Here is a 17,433-nt window from a genome sequence, read left to right as displayed (position 1 = left end):
ATGAATAACACATGCGTGACGTGCTTCCACCAGTGACTCTGCTCCACGATCAGGTTCAGTGGTGGTTGACCCGGGTGAGCCCCGAGACTTGTTGCAAAAAAAATATTCTAAAACTGAAGAAAAAAAAGAAAGAAAAAAGGTAAGCGACTTCCATAACATCCGAAAAAAAACAACGGTGTTAATTAAAAGCACAGTCAGATATCATAACAATTCGTAAAATTACAATAGTATTATGCTTTCTTTAGAGTTCTTAAATGGACAATTTTCGGTTCCAATTTTCCGGCAAGTAGGAAAAGCTGGCAAAATGATCATTGGTGAACAAAGAATCAGTTTTATCATTTACGTTCAAATCAAATAATAACTTTAAATTTAGTAAATTTTATGAAGGTTTCTATTTAAGTATAACTCTTTAATAATAATAATAGTAATATGGAGCATTTATAGTGCGCCAGATCCACCTTAGATGCTCAAGGCGCTTAAGAAAGTCGTTGTAGCACTCTTTGACAACAAGATCAAATACCAGTGCACGATTTTTTGTGCAAAGCGAAGTGAATAAAAATATCTATGCTTTCAGAGTTTGAGTACTTAGAAAAAGCTTATGATAAACGTTTTTCACTATCTGCTTTTTTACTCTACATGTATATCAAGATTGTCACCCCGAAATTTAGTGTTTATGTAATGTGAACTACACGAGCATCTAATTGTGCAGCACTGACTGAATTTTCATTTTGATCTCTCTACAATACTTTAAACTAAATCTTCGAATAATAAAAACATAAGTTCGAGTAGCTAAAACATCGGCTTATTGACAATAACTTCGAAAGATAATTATAATACTATTTACAGTGAGAGATTCTAACAATTCATACTGCAACCATTCATTAATTTCAAATTTAAAAGCTTAAAAAAAGTGAAAAGGTGCCAGTGCTGAACACATGAGAGCTTAAAAAGCAGTTACAAGGTTTGAATAATAAACACATTAAAAGATTACAACTCGAGCTAAATATTTGACTCGACTCGATTCGACTCGACCGTATTGAACTGATAACTCGACTCGACTGGAGTCACTTCTTTAATGTGGGAGTCCCGATATAACAGGACACCGCCATTGTGTATGGCGTGTTTATCGTTTATCTCTATGACACCGCGCGCTATTGCGTGCGGAGGGACTGTCCCTCAATGAGAAATCATTTTGCGGAGAGCTCGAGTGGGCCAATCGATGAGAAATTCCTATAATTTCGGGGGACTTAAGTTCCAGGAATACCGAATGTACACCACTCCATGTACATGCATTGAGACATCCTAACATTTTGGACTGACTGACCCTGGGGTAAGGTTTTATATATATTTATTATTATTTTTGAAGACAATTATTGAACTAAAAGTGTGTCTAGAACCCAGATATTATTATGAAACTGTGTATTATGTAATCAATAGGCAATGCTTATTTTTTCTGTTACAGGGTTTTGTTTTGGGGTTTTCTATTCCTACCTCTATGATTGACCAAGCATCCGATTGGAAATAAACCGTAGTGATCGAGAAGTGATTGACTGGTGTCCAGTTTCATCCGTGTTTAATCAAGGACGGACCCCAGCCCTACAATTATAATAGGGTAGACCACCACAGTAAAAATGGCGTCGTAGACAGGATGCTGGGAGTTATTGTCATCAAGCTACCTCTACCAAAGAGACCCCCAGAGTCAGACTGGATGATGGCATTACCGGGCGGTGTGGCCACTTTGACATTTTGTCATGTAGTTGTACTTGTGTGACGAGCACAAGTCTGTTTGTATTGTTGGCATATGCCAACTTGTTTTCATGGTGTACAGCCATGGGTATTGATGTATAACCCTGCTATGTAAGACTTTTTGACAAACTCACTTTTTTTTTGGCTCACAACAGAAGATTTTGTGTAGTGTTGTTGGAAAGTGCCAACATTTTGTATTCACGTACTACTTGTAAGGTGTGCTACAGAAATTTTCAGAGAAATTGCAGCCTAGAATATTCTTTTGTATTTGTGCGCTTTCACTGATCTATCCAGGGAATTTTTGCATTTGCATCCCCTGTTGACCCTTGTTGTATACAGCTCATTTGAAGACTGTTTGTATTGTATGGGTCTACTCTTTTCTGTCCAATTTGTTCCAAGGTGGAATCTGTCAACATTTTACCTTCCTGCTTTGTATGCATGGAATTCTAGTTCTAAATTTGTAGAACTATATTTGTGCTCACTGTTGAGTGGTTTTGTGAATAACCCATTGTGAGATTTTGTTTGGCAATTTCACCAGAATATTTGGGACCTTGTAGAGACATATTTTGTGGTCAGTGAATAGTTCACTTTCATGGCTAGGCTTTTTCCTTATGTTTTGACTGGATTTTTCCTGTTAAGCGTACACATTTTGATTGCATATATTGCATCTAGTCTTATTGTAGACATGTGACATTTTGTATTTGAATTTGGCCCTGATTGTGTTTACATCAGCTGAGATTCTTGTATAGCTTTGAAGCTAATAACTTTGGTTTGAATTATGGCCACAAATGAGGTCTTGGTAAATGTTGTTGTGGAATCTCATAGAGCCTTTATTGATACTATTGTTGGAGCACTGAAAGGTATCAGTTGTCCAGGGCCTCAGCAAATTCAAGATTTGAAATGTGATCAATCAAGTTGGGAAAGAGACCCACCTGTTGTAGAAAGGGCAAAGTGTAGTCCATATGGCCCAGCAATTATATCTGATTGTGACATAGATGTAGATCACTTTGGTTCAAGTGACCATGATGGTCTGTTACCACTACTCGAAAGTCAGAAATACTTAATCGAGTTAGTAAACATTTTGGTTTTGCAGCAGCAACAAATTAATGAGCAGTTAGATGATCTGCAATCCAATATAAATATTCTGCTTGAACTTAGGACAGAGGAAAAAGCAGGGAACCCACTGGATGAGCCTGCGTACTACCCTCTTGATGAGGTAAATGATTCCAGTACTTTGAACAAACCCCATGGTGATGACTTTGTGATTTTGACAGAGAGTTCTGTTGATGATTGTCGACATTCATGTTCACCTTGTATTTGTGATGAAAATTCTGATTTTAATGATGAGAGTGAGTGCTCATCTGATGAGGATTCAATTTTGGTCGTTGTTCCAAATGTTGACGAGGTTGAAAACAAACCTCCTGTAATCTGTAATTTCAGTTCGATTAAGGGAGCGAGTCAAATTGGATCTTACATAGCTCATAGGCCAAGTTGCACCTGTACACTACCTGTAGTTGGAACACACATGTTCACCCAAAGTCCAGAGGAGTTTGGATTGAGGCCCTCTGAACGTCGTACGAGACTTTGGGGTTGCCGGCCAAATGCAATTACCTAATTATTTATCATTAATTCTGCTTGACGATCGAGTTAAGTAATGGGTCCTGGTACTCCTATTATAGGACATGGTTTGACCAGCCTGGCACCCTGTAGCTTGCTACTTGTTCATGTTTTATTGTTACTATAACAAAGTTGTTGGTTTACAAAATATTTTGATAGTGTGCTAGCTATATTGCTATGCTAACGTTTTCCAATATCTTATAGGAAGCATTTTGTTTTCTTATACTGTGAACAAGTTGAAGAGCGAGTTTGAATTCTTCTGAAATCTGTTTAACACAGTTTGGAGTATTGGAAGTACAACATTGTAACTTCTTGTTGACACCAGTTTTCTTTAAACACTGTATTCTATACAGAAAACAAGATAATATCTTTACTATAGCTAGAAGTTAAAGCTTGTAACAGTAAAGTAAGGACTGATGTGTACCTTTAAATTATGTGTTTTTCACTTGAAAGGAACAGAGAGAGAGTTTCTATAGCTTTTCATTTGAGCTTACTTTTAATTACAAATGTGACCACAGGGGCTGGTCCGAGTATCCCAAACTCAAACGTTCAGATTATTGAAGATATCTATTACCCCCATTGCTTGTTTTAAAGGTTATTGATTGTAACTAATGTAAACTGATGTACATATCTCCTTGGGTCATTGTGATGCTTATGTACGTGCCATTCGGGTCGCATGGCATAAAAGCAGGGAAGTTGTGGGAGTCCCGATATAACAGGACACCGCCATTGTGTATGGCGTGTTTATCGTTTATCTCTATGACACCGCGCGCTATTGCGTGCGGAGGGACCGTCCCTCAATGAGAAATCATTTTGCGGAGAGCTCGAGTGGGCAATCGATGAGAAATTCGGACACATACATGTAGGAGAATGCTGTACGCTAATGTCACTGTCAGGAACTCAGGAATGATAACCCTGCTTCCTATAATTTCGGGGGACTTAAGTTCCAGGAATACCGAATGTACACCACTCCATGTACATGCATTGAGACATCCTAACATTTTGGACTGACTGACCCTGGGGTAAGGTTTTATATATATTTATTATTATTTTTGAAGACAATTATTGAACTAAAAGTGTGTCTAGAACCCAGATATTATTATGAAACTGTGTATTATGTAATCAATAGGCAATACTTATTTTTCTGTTACAGGGTTTTGTTTTGGGGTTTTCTATTCCTACCTCTATGATTGACCAAGCATCCGATTGGTAATAAACCGTAGTGATCGAGAAGTGATTGACTGGTGTCCAGTTTCATCCGTGTTTAATCAAGGACGGACCCCAGCCCTACAATTATAATAGGGTAGACCACCACATTAAAATGACTCGACTCGAGTTATTTCCTGAAAAAAAACTTGACTCGACTACAGTCACAAAAACAGTGACTCGTTACCACTCTTGTAGGGACGAGCGGACATTTCAGGGAAACTATTCTTTTAATCTCTTGCAATGAAGCACACGTTGTAGTCTTCCGGTGCCAACACAATCCCATCGACTGCTTTGACGGATACCGGAGTTGTGTCGTCGGGGTTCTTAAAGCTGAAGTGATGCAGCAAGTGTGTAAAGAAGACAAAGAGCTCTTGTCTCGCAAGATGCTCTCCAATACAGGCGCGGCGACCTGGATTTGTAATCGAGAAAGATTGTTGAGGAAAATCACAAATGAATTAATTGCAGACGTAATTATTTATCTAACTCTGAGTCGGGCATATTGAAAATGTGCCATTGATATTAATCATTTGCAATTTTGTAGCACCAACTTTGACCAGAGCGCATACATTCAAGCTCGAAGTCACTTTCTTTTGCCTTATTTATTTTATTAACCTCTCAGTTTGTTGAACTCGTTAGCCAAAGTAGCCAGTTATATTCCAGCTAAGTCTGCCTTGAGACAACCACTTATGTTCATTTACCTATTCCAAATGATGTGAGCTCCTCACGAGATTGAAACTTCCCGTCTTTGTCAAGAAATCGCTCCGGTCGAAAGCTCTGCGGCTCCTCCCATACAGAGGGATCAGAGTGGTTGTGCCACAAGTTTGAGAATACCATCGTTCCCTTCGGTATGTTGTACCTATTCACAACACAGTAAACAACTAATTTATGAAACCAAACGATTCTTCGAAGAACTACAGTGTTCACATTCACGAACTTTGGAGAAAAGTGTAAGGGTGTTACATATGCTTTCTTACGGACTCACAACACTTTTAGAAACAATACCGTACCCAATTAAAGAACACAATAGTCTGTTGTGATATGGTCCATGGGCCGTCACAACCATCACAACCATACCACAACCATACCACAAACTATCCCGTGAACTGAACACTTACCCCATTAATGTCGTATCCTCGGAACACAGATGAGGTATGGCCATTGGTACGACGGTATTAATGCGTTGAATCTCACAAAGCACTGCCTCGGTGAAGGGCAGCTCAGGCTTGTCAGCGATTCTCGGCATTCGATTACGACAAGTGGCGTCATCCAACTCCTTCTGGACCCGAGCCTGTACCTCAGGGTAGGCCATCATGTAAAGTATCGCCCAACGGATTGTGGTGGCAGTGGTCTCCGATCCAGCATTGAACAGGTCGCTAACAATGCGTGGCAAGTTCTCGCTCTGCAGCGCCAGGGACTCAGTGCCCTGTTTATCTTTCTTCTCCTTTTCATTCAGGAAAACATCGATGAAATCCCGAGGGTCCTTTTCGTGAGTATGTTCCCCTACGAGCCCATAGATGTAATTGTAGAAATTTTTGACTGCACGTACATATCGGCGCACCACGGGCAGCATGGTCAACTTGGAAAATATGGGGGACGTTTCAAACACGCCCCCGGATCTTCCCTGGGTGACGTGTTCCGATACAACCTCCAAGAGGCGTTGGAATGCCGGATCATCGTACTGGAATCTTTTACCGAACACTACCGAGCAGATGACGTTAGATACGGCGTAACCTACCACGTTTTGGGGATCGAAGGCCTTGCCGTTCTGTTTGCCGATTTCCTCCATGAGGATGTCCGCTTCAGCGGAAATGTTCTGCTCGAAGCTTGATTTGCCAACCCCGAGACCTCGAAGCACGGTCATGCAAAAACGACGGATTTCTACCCACTCCTCGCCAGAAGAATCAAGAACGCCTTCACAGAGAAAAAAAAGACCAAAACAATGTTCAATTTGCCTTTTTGTTTACTCATTTGATTGAACACTGATGGCAGCGGTCTATTCAAGTGAACAATAAAATAGCCAAAGTCTTTACAGCCTGTCCCCCCCCCCCCAAAAAAAAAACATTCCCAAATCATCCTCATGCCCTTTACATATAACAAGACACCCCAACGGATTTTTAAATGCCTTACACCCCCATTATTACAGTGTTAACGTACAAGAAATTACCCACTCCAAACAGCGATCTGCTATTTCGCCCATAATGTCTCAAAAAGTAAATGTTTTACTTTTAAGTTGAAACGGGTAATATTATTGTTGTTGTGATACCAGTCTCACCTATTGAGTTTGGAAAAATCTTGTTGGTGATATACACCACAGGTCTGGCGCTGAGTTGATATTGAGAGAATGCCTTTTTCACTGTGTCATACCCGTGGAGAACTACCATAGATATGCCACCACCATCGACATGTATTATACTGCCGTGCCTGCAGAAATACAATCGGTCAGTTACAACTCTTCTATTTATCAAACTAGACTGCAATCACACCGCATAGCACATCCGTCAATTCGTAATTATATGGGTCTCTCTTTTCGAAACATGCATTAGGTTTGAAGGTTTTCTTTCTTAAACTTTAGATTAGAAACATAACCTTCCGTTGTTTGAGGAACTTTGCCCTTTACTCATCAGTATTGTGAGCCCTTTGCATGTGCCCATGCAGTTAAATGTGAGTGCACGCCAGTCACAGTTAACCTGAAGGTTGGGTGTGCATGCATGCTGCTACTATAAAATGTAAACGACGTGAGGATTAATTGTACATGCACCCACGGCATTTAAATCTCTGGGGAAAATTATCCACAAAGTTGGAATGAACCAACGGTCTTCACTCTGTCCCGCACGTAAGAGGCCGATAGTTCCGAATATTCGTTACATTGTGGAAATGCCTATATGCTATTGCTTATTGCCATGAATCGATGATGGAGGGACTGGGAACCAGTCTACTGCCTAAAGCGATTGGTGTCAGTAGGAGTTCAGACCATGTTTATATTTGATTTGGACGAAACCCTTGAAAAAAATCGATAAAAAAAACAGCCATGCAAGCGAAAGATTAAGACAGCTACAAAGGTGTTCCTGTTCATCTGGGTTCGAACATTTTTGTAGGGAAACCTGGAACTGCGTTTCGTTTATTTTCTGAATGTAAACCATATTATGTTGATTATCATTTTTCTATTTCGAACTTTTCTAATTGATTCGATTGAAAGCCACTAAAGCCTTTACAGTCACCTTTATAGTTACCAAAATATTTCACTCGAAAACACATCAGCACAACTTTGGTAGATACACGGCACGCCCATTGTAAGCCTTTTCGTCCCTACATGTGTTGCCTTTTTACTCTCTATGGGGTTTCACATACTTCGTAGCATGTCTTTGACAGGTGTGGAGATTTTGCGGGATTCCATGGTTTCCTGGTATCTCATGAAGTGTCTATGCGTACAGTAAACTAAAGTTCACTCTACCACTTACCTTTTCGACTGTTTTGAAAAGAACTCAAACATTGTGTCTTTTGCCGTCATCAGTTGAGGGAGGTTGCCGAGTATAGGCCACTTCCACGGCCCTGGGGGTAGGTTGCGTGGTCGACGAAGGGTCCGGAACAAGACCAGAAATACCACGATGCCGATCAGCAGTGTACGCGTATTGAGAATGTCGATCATACTAAACAGCCCCATGTCGAATACTACAAGAAAAACAAAATCAATAATTATACGCATTTTTAATCGATCATCCTGTCAACATGATTAGTCAGCAACCTCAATTGACGGCTGTTTACAGTCGTCTAGCCACTACAACAACTGAAACTAACAGAAAGCACATTATATTATTACTACTATTACTGTAATAGGGCGACAGGTTTTGCGAACTCTGTCCACAATAGGGCGATACACCTTATTGAGGCGACAAAATAACTGTCGCCCTTTTATGAAAACGACCCTTAGGACAAGGAATTTTGCTGTCGAAAACCATCTAGATCGATTCCTCATGGTCCAATTAGTATAAATACTAAATTTCGTGGAAAAAAAAATAAGGTAAACTTGGGTTAGGTGACAGTTTAGGTTTGTGCACAAGTCTATGGGAAAGTCACCCTACTGCAGCCAAAAGAGTAATTATTATTATTATTATTATATGTACATGTCCATATCACCCAGCAGCACCAAGCAAACCATATGGTGCCTAGTCTAGTTTAATTTTGTTTTCTAGTTTAATCTTACTTCAGTATGCTGAAATGAAGATCGTAGAGTTAGCACAGAAGGCGTTGTGAGTGGCACAATGATCGTCGATCTGCAAATGAAAGGATGCTGGAAAATGTCACCTCTATACTCGATGTATCTAGTCTTAAACAAGAAATGTTGAAATCCAGTTGATAACGCATTGACTCATATCTCCTTTCGAAATAACAGGTGTATGAGATTTGCAAACAGAAACAAGTTGTATAGCAATATATTCAAGCAATAAAGGTGGTACTTGTACCTTGTACATTGATTATACAACATACGTGAACTTCAGTCCATTGCGAGTTTAACAGATGTATGACGAAACTAGGTCACTTAATTACTATACATACATTATCATTATTTTGGCGAAACTTTTTGTCCAGAAGGTAATCATTTTTTGCACAAGGGAAAACAGCCACTTTTCAAATACTACGAGGTTTTATATGAATGTCTATGCATTCCGTACTCTTCTAACGTGCTTACTTGTAGTTCTGTGAAATTCGTTTTACATCCGCCTACAATCCCGACTTGAACGTTTACGGGGACTACTTCGGCTGAGAGCTATACAGTATACGGGAAATCAATGAAAGATATGGGAACAGAGCTTTAATAGTTGGAAATGCCGTGAGTGGTATGTCTGACTCGTGGTCGTGAACAAATCCAGCCAAAGTACAAGGTTAAAGAATAGATAACAAAGCTAACCCCAAGTTAATTAACCTATGGTTTTCTAAAACGACAGGCAAACGTCGTGGCTCAAACGACAGGCAAACGTTGTGGTTTAACGTTTAACCGTCATACTTCAAATTTTAAACTTCGTACTTTCAAACGTGGTTATACCAGTCGTTATACTTGTCTTTGAATTTGGTAAATGTCAGTTTATAATTGTTTATAAGGGATTATACCCCAATTAAACTGTTTTGGAGGATTTTATTAGATTTGCCAGTCCCATCAACTAAAGCATCTGGAACGCAAATAGAACGTTCCTATCAGTTATATAAAGCCGTGCTGGGCAGAAATGAACTGATAATCTAACCAAATTTCATTCAAAATCCTCTATATAAACAGTCGAATACTGTCTAAATCAAAATATTTCCTTCTCTGTCCAGCACGGCTTTCCATAGGTGGCGGCCATATTGAAACCTTGCCGATTTGCCAGCTATTGGCCAATTCATCAGCTTTCCAACAAGCTATAGTTTGACCAGAATCATCCATGTTTTAGACTGCGATACATGAGAGCCATACGGGTTGGCGCTGACAGGGCTTGCTATGGGATTTACTGCACAAAAACCAAAACTAGTGGCATCATGTACCTTCAAGTCTGAAACCCCCCGATTTGCCAGCTTGTTGGCCTATTCATCAGCTTACTAACAAGCTATAGTTGTCGAGAACCATTTATGTTAAGGAACCTTTAGACTGCGATACATGAGAGCCATGCGCGTTGACGCTGAAAGGCCTTTCTACGGAATTTATTGCACAAAAACGAGAATAGTGGCATCATGTTCTACATCTGGCGTTTACTCCAACAGTTTCAAGTTTAAAACCTTGCCGATTTGCCAGCTTGTTGGCATATTCATCAGCTTACCAACAAGCTGTAGCTTGTCCATAACCATTTATGTTAAGATTTAACATTTACACTGCGATACATGGAAGCCATGCGCATTGGCGCTGAAAGGCCTTGCTACGGAATTTATTGCGCAAAAAAAAGAGAATAGTGTCATCATGTACTACATCTAGGGTTTTCTACAAAAGTTTCAAGTCTATTTGCCGATTTGCCAGCTTGGTAGCCTATTTATCAGCTTTACAACAAGCTATAGTTTGTCCAAATCCATCTATGTTAAGGTACCTTTAGACTGCGATACATGAGAGCAATGTAGGTTGGCGCTGACAGGCCTTGCTATGGGATTTACTGCTCAAAAACGAAACTAGTGGCATCATGTAAAGCCGCGTTCGCTGAGGGTTAGTGCGGTATTGAGTTGAATGAGAAATCGGCGCGGCTAATTACACAGGCGATCGTGAACCGCCAGAATGCTGATTTTTCTGCCTTGTGGGCCTGGATCTTCCAAGCAAAAAGACTAGTTGGTACAAAGTCACTGATAAATGGAGGCAGATACCGACTGGTCAATTCGAGCTGATTGTAAGTGTAAAAAACCTTTTCCACATTCAAGACACAATTTATACAAGGGCCGTATATGATGCGTAAAGTTCATGGAAGTTTATTTAACTTTAGTTTATTTCCTCAAAGTCCCAATCAAAGAGCAAAGCCTACCTCAGGGGCATAACTACGGGGACACGGGGCACATGTACCCCCACCCCCAGTGGAAGCTCCCCCTCCCCCCCCCCCCCCCCGCTCCAGTTTGAAAACCTGAATTAAAACATTAACTGTTTTAATAATACGTTTATTTTGCATTTAGTGCAGCTTTTGAAACAAATAACGCATCCCAAGGGCCATACCCTTAGTTAAACCCAAGTTTCTCCGCTGGCTTGAGTACGACTTAATTCCTCATAATTATAATCCCGAATATATCCACACAGTTTAATAGACTAAAGCGCCAACTGTAGTTTAATAGACTAAAGCGCCAACTGTACATGAATCACGGCCAGTGTATACGTCACTTGTCTATCCACCAATCACAGTTTGTCGGTGACAAGTCGGTGACGACATGTCGGTGACCACAAGTGAGTGGTCTGTGACTGACAGGTTGTGCGTGTCAATCACAAATCTCATGTTTGGATGTGTCACCGACATCAAAACAATATCCACCAATAAGAAGCGGTCATTTCAATCTCGGTGACTAGTGTTTATGGTGACTTTATAGCTTCAACGACATTAACATTGCTTTTCGTATCATTAATATAAAGTGAGTCGGTGATGTGTGATTGACAGCGCACAGGAGCCATGCAATCACAAACCAGGTCCGAGTTTTTAGTCACTGCTCAGAAAATCGATGACACTATTTAAGGCATTTGGGGCCTTCTCACTCCTCACATCAACCACAGGTCATCACCACCTTCGGACGTCAACCAGAGACAGAACTTACTGCAAGAACAAGATTTTGCTGGGTGAGTGTTTGAAGCAATCAATTTTCTTCTGAAGAAATTTGTTGTTTTCTGTACAATGTATTTGAATCAATGCGGTATTCAGATTTTGTTGAATGTTGCTGATTAAATGATTCTCTAACAGTGAGCGCGGTGGTAGGCTTGATAGTTCCCAATCTTTGTGTGCTTGTGAAATGTAGTTGCTTTAGGACTGAAAAAAATACAAAGATTTTCATTTTCATGGACAAAATGTTAGATTTCAATTGACTCTGATACTGATACACGTTTGCCAATAGCAAAACGAGCGGGCTAATTTCCGAACCAGAGGGTTTTTTTCAGCCTTTTCCCAACGACCACTTTGGAGTTGAAATACATTAGCTCGATAATTTACATGCATTAATCAAAGCCCGTCTGAACAAGTTAATTTCAAATACTTTTGTAAATTATCGAGCTATTTTAAATCAGCTCTTAATGTAAACGGTTGGTGCGGTTGCAGACCACGGTTTTGTGAGGTCAAATTTCAAGGCAATAAAAATGAGGAATTCCTGTCTGGCAATATCTCCGCTACTACTTCCATTGGGCGCTCTCAAAAATAAATTGTCAACCTACTGACTAGTTTCTCTAGTTCTTGAAAACAAAAATCGTTTGGGTTCTTGTCGGTATGGATAGCACACTATAAAGTCACCTTTTGAAATACATTAGCTCGTTTTTTTTTTATTGTAAAAAAAACGGCTGTTCAAATATCACTACAGTTTTTTAGAGTGTAAATCAATCAAATTAGGTTTTGCCCTTCACCGACGTTTATACACTGTATACTCAGTGTGTTGCCTCTCGAGTGAAAGTTAAGAAAAAAATCACTCGGGTGGGACTCGAACCCACGACCTCCTGCTTTCAAATTCTCCCTATTATAACTTCCGTTTGATGACGTCGCGATCCTGAAACGACCCAAAGTCATTTGCGGTAGTCCAATGAATATCTACGGGTGCAGACCAGCAAATAAACTGCCATACGCGTCAGTGATAAATACCCCCACTTCTAAAGATCAGGACAAATACTCACAACTTTCAAATGTGTTTGAGACACCCTTTGAAATAAAGCTTATTTCATCATTTTTCATTTTTGCGGTATAATCCGATGACCTTTTGGAGGAAAAATATTCCATCCAAAGATGATGACCCTGTAGTCCTGTAGCCCATCGCCCAAGGCACAAACTGCCACTTCACAAAACAATGCACACTCAGGTTTATTAGGACAAAAGATATTGCTCAAACAGGGGCGGAACCAGGAATTTTTGCAGGGGGGCTTCTTAAAAAAATGTATGTCCAATTGTTATGACAGGCGAACATATAGGTAATTAATATTGCTATAATTGTGATTTATCTGTGTGTGTGTCACAGCGGGGGCTGGGGGGGTTGTCCCCCCCCCCCCCCTCCTACCCAACCCTCTGGATCCGCGCCTGTCAAACCATTTTGTCAAATTTGGCCCTGAAATGCTTGTAATTTGATGTAGGATTTGCTGTAAAATATCTTACTAAGGTTCATGTTCATACCAGGTTTCATCCCTCTGCGGCTTGTTTGTTGCATTTTGAATTCACCTAAATTTATTGAACCTACCGGTAACCCCGGAAAGAAAGGTCAGACGATTTTGTCTTCGAAAATAAGAAATATTTATCAAGGTATAGTCACTCAGATTTCAAAGTGTCAACATCATTGTACATTTTGGTTATGAGTTATTTGCAGTGAAATCGCTTGTAATTGGATACCTGATGACGTCATTATGACGTCAGAGTATAAAAAAGGTACACCTCGGAGTCTTGATGTTCGTTCAAGGTTTCAAGTTTATACCATTTACTGAACGGTTCAGAAGAAAAGTAGCAGATAATTATTGTCCGAAAAAAAGGGAAGAAAGAAATGTGTGTCTTAACATTTCCAAACAATGATCGGGTAGTACCCGATCACCCAAATATATCAGGGTTTTGTTGTTCGGAATGAGGAATTCCTGTCCGACATTATTTCCGCCTCTACTTTCATTTCGCACGCTTAAAAGTAAATTATTGTTCATACTGACTGGTTTAGTTTTTGAAAAAAGTTGAAATATTGTCACTATATGGATAGTACACTGTACATTCATGGAAAGTTTTATTGTCAAAGCACAGGCTATCAGGTAGGACTTTTTCTAGTCATATCTGATTGCATTTTTTTTTTGAAGAGCTGAAAATATCAAGTTCCCTGCTGATTTCAGAATAGTTTCAACTGATTGTGATTAATGCTTAAACAAATACACGCACTTTTAATACTTAAAAAGGTGTCTTTCTTTGGCTTAAAGAATACATATTGCGAAAGCTCCATCCTTTATAAATAACCTGACCCATAATATCAGTATGATCAACCACCCCTTATTTTATTCCTCATTTGTTTCCATTTCAATGTTATCACTTTAATTTTAAAACATGAAATCCCGGTGCGATGTACTCACATTGTTTCCCGGCAATCACTGCAACTAATTCAGGATCAAAAGTTATGCGGAAGGTGGTCACGGAAGAACATTTATCAGGAAATCCGGACATCAAAAACATGCTTGTCTTATTTTGTGTTATTGTACACACACACACACAAAATATATCACAATTATAGTAATACTAACTACCTATATGTTCGCCTGTCACACCAATTGGACATGATTTTTTTAAGGAGCCTGACCCTCCCCCTGCAAAAATTCCTGGATCCGCCCCTGTTTGAGCAATATCTTTTGTCCTAAAAAAAAACCCTGAGTGTTCATTGTTTTATGAAGTGGCAGATTGTGCCTTCGGCGATGGGCTACAGGACTACAGGGTCATCATCTTTGGATGGAATTTTTATCCCAAAAGGTCATCGGATTATTCGATGGGTGTCTCAAACACCTTGGAGAGTTTTGAGTATTTGTCCTGATCTTTACCCCCTCCCCCTGCCCCCCCCCTGCCCCCTCCCCCCCCCCCCCCCCCCCCATCCCACCCGACCCTCTGGATCCGCGACTGTCAATTTGTTTTGTCAAATTTGGACCTTAAATGCTTGTAATTTGATGTATGATTTGATGTAAAATATCCATATCTTCACATTTAGGTTCATGTTCATACCAGGTTTCATCCATCTGCAGCTTCTTTTTGCATTTTAAATTGACCTAAATTTGACCTACCGGTACCCCCCACCCGGAAGGAAATGTCGGACGATTTTGTCTTCGAAAATCAAAAAAGTTTATTAAGGTATGGTCAACCAGATTTCAAAGTGCGAACATGATTGTTCATTTTGTTTATGATGTTTTGCAGTGAAATCGCTTGTAATAAGATACCTGATGACGTAATTATGACGTTAGAGTATAAAAAGGTACATCTCGGAAACAGTGTTGATGTTCGTTCAAGGTTTAAAGTTTATACCATGTACTGTACGGTTCAGAAGAAAGGTTGCAGATAATTATTGTCCAAAAAAAAAGGAAGAAAGAAATATATTTCTTAACATTTCCAAAGAATGATTTGGTAGTACCCGATCACCCAAATGTATCAGGGTTTTGTTGTTCGGAATAAGGAATTCCTCTCTGACATTACTGTACTCACATTGTTTCCCGGCAATCACTGAAACTAATTCAGGATCAACAGTTATGGGGAAGTTGGTCACGGACGAACGTTTTTTTCAGGAAAACCGGACATCAAAAACATGCCTGTCTTATTCTGTGTTATTACTCAAGCAGTACCCTTTCAACTTTGTCATTTCGCTAGATTTCACAGCGCACTTTGATCATCAAGTTACATTTAATGCAGGATGAACGTGTCATGAATATAGAGGGCGCAAATACAAACGCACCGGATCGTGATGATACACACAGTTTTATACCAGTTCAAACTGCTTTATTTAACTGGATGAATTTTTAGAAATCATGTATAGAGTTGATGTTTGCACAAATTGCTCAGGCCTTCTGTTCGCCTGAAGAGATTGAAACAAAAGCTCTCGGATGAATTCACTCATGTATTTGCATGTAGGGTTCCACTCAGCATTCCACTGAGATTCTGTTGGATATTTGGACAAACAGCGATATTGGTTTTTGGGCTCATTTTTCGAAAGTTTTTGGTAATTGGCACAGATTTTCACTAATCTGAAATATTTTGTGAGACACTTTTCAGTTGACAAACAGATGGTGGCTTACTAGAGCCAAACCGGTGCGCTGATTTCCCATCCGGAAAATAATTTTTTATGTAACGACTGTAACTTGACTGCGGTAGTCCAGCTGTAATGTTGGCGCCTCTACTTCCTTGGTATGAGATCGATTTCCCAAAAACTGTATGTTCATTGTGATTCCTATTACCACAAGTTCAAGCAACCTTGAACCAGTTAGAGGAACATAGGATCAATTGCTCACAATCTTAAGTATGATGCAGTACAACTAATTTTTTTTTGAACTTTTAGCTTAGTTGATGCTATACATTAAACAGATAAATTAAAGGAATTATTTTTGTGGGTTCTTGTCACTGGATTTTGTTGCTAGCACACGTTAATAGTCTGCCCACCGGCACACTATTTCAAAAACGTCTTCATTTGTTTTTCAGACGATCTTCAGGCTAACAATTCACAGTGAATGTGAAACCGGTCCTGTCTTCACTTTGAACATCGCAGTTTCTGTCATTAAATCCTTATAGGTACTTTTTCCGGGCAATTACAATTTATTTGTGTGATTACTTATTTTGATTCGAAAATAGCAAAGCTTTGAAAAAAATGTTCTTCGTGCTTGAGTCCAGATAGGGCCGTCGGAGAACGTATTTCGCTTGGACTAATCAATCCAAATTAAATTTTACTTGACAGATATGGGTTTTGTTGCCCTGCTGTACTTGAGAAATTCAGTTATGCCTCCCCACCAGCCCCAAAGTTATCTCCTAGAGGATTTTTAATGACTCTTATTTTTGGTATTTTTTTTCAGCAAGCAATCCACTCGAGTGTTGATGAGTGCTTCCACGATGGAATATCTAAAATTTTCTTCATTTAAGCATCGAAATAAAGCGGTGGTTTGGAGGCCGGGAGACTGTACTTTTTTTCTATGCGTTTACATGTTTGACGTTTTTGGTCACTATTATCAACAGAAAACGCCATTCGATCAACAAATCTACACTCACCGAAGCGAACTGTGCCTCACATTTTGGCAAATTGCCGCTATGAGCATACGTTTTTGAACGTAGCCTTTTTGTTGAATGGTGTTTGAATCCTGAACTAGTTGTTTAACTCGACGGTTCGAACAGTGTACTCTGTTCTTCATCCTGAGACTTGCATGTGTCGTGTTCTTCTATATACCCACGGGCCTATCTAATCCCCATAGTTCCCGTAATTAGTTATGCCAATGGGCCCCCCATACCCTTGGCACTCTGCACCCCCTTGATGTTCATCCCAGCTGTACCACCAACCTTCTAACATGATTCAGTGAGTACACACAGTCCACTTCATTATCCTACCTGGCAACTTAAACAACTACACCAGTAAGAGTCCGGCAGTCTCCTGATGACGAAGAGAGCACACTGTTCGAAACGTCGAGTTAAAACAACTGGTTCTTCTCAGAACCACGCAACTCAATATTATTCACGTGGTGTGACTGCAAACCTTATATTC

The 17,433-nt window shown here is 39.8% G+C and overlaps 1 protein-coding gene and 1 long non-coding RNA gene across 2 annotated transcripts; one reads left to right on the top strand and one right to left on the bottom strand.

The window, feature by feature from the left end:
• The first annotated feature begins 1,233 nt into the window (after positions 1 to 1,233).
• On the top strand, positions 1,234 to 4,677 carry LOC119746374. Its single transcript, XR_005273735.1, has 3 exons — positions 1,234 to 1,330; positions 1,463 to 4,385; positions 4,517 to 4,677. It is a non-coding gene; the product is annotated as an uncharacterized LOC119746374 (long non-coding RNA).
• Positions 4,678 to 4,685: 8 nt separating this feature from the next.
• LOC119746373 (cytochrome P450 2J6-like) lies at positions 4,686 to 8,235 on the bottom strand. The gene is made up of 5 exons (XM_038223281.1): positions 8,031 to 8,235; positions 6,845 to 6,993; positions 5,688 to 6,483; positions 5,271 to 5,428; positions 4,686 to 4,981 (listed from the first exon to the last, which is right to left on the bottom strand). The coding sequence occupies exons 1-5, from the start codon at positions 8,231 to 8,233 to the stop codon at positions 4,800 to 4,802; spliced, it is 1,488 nt and encodes a 495-aa protein (XP_038079209.1). The 5' UTR covers positions 8,234 to 8,235; the 3' UTR covers positions 4,686 to 4,799.
• Positions 8,236 to 17,433: the final 9,198 nt, after the last annotated feature.

This window comes from Patiria miniata, unplaced genomic scaffold, assembly GCF_015706575.1.
Source record: "Patiria miniata isolate m_02_andy unplaced genomic scaffold, ASM1570657v1 HiC_scaffold_7, whole genome shotgun sequence".
NCBI lineage: Eukaryota > Metazoa > Echinodermata > Asteroidea > Valvatida > Asterinidae > Patiria > Patiria miniata.
The sequence above is the reverse complement of the archived record's forward strand: the minus strand, read 5'-3'. Positions and strand labels throughout refer to the sequence as shown.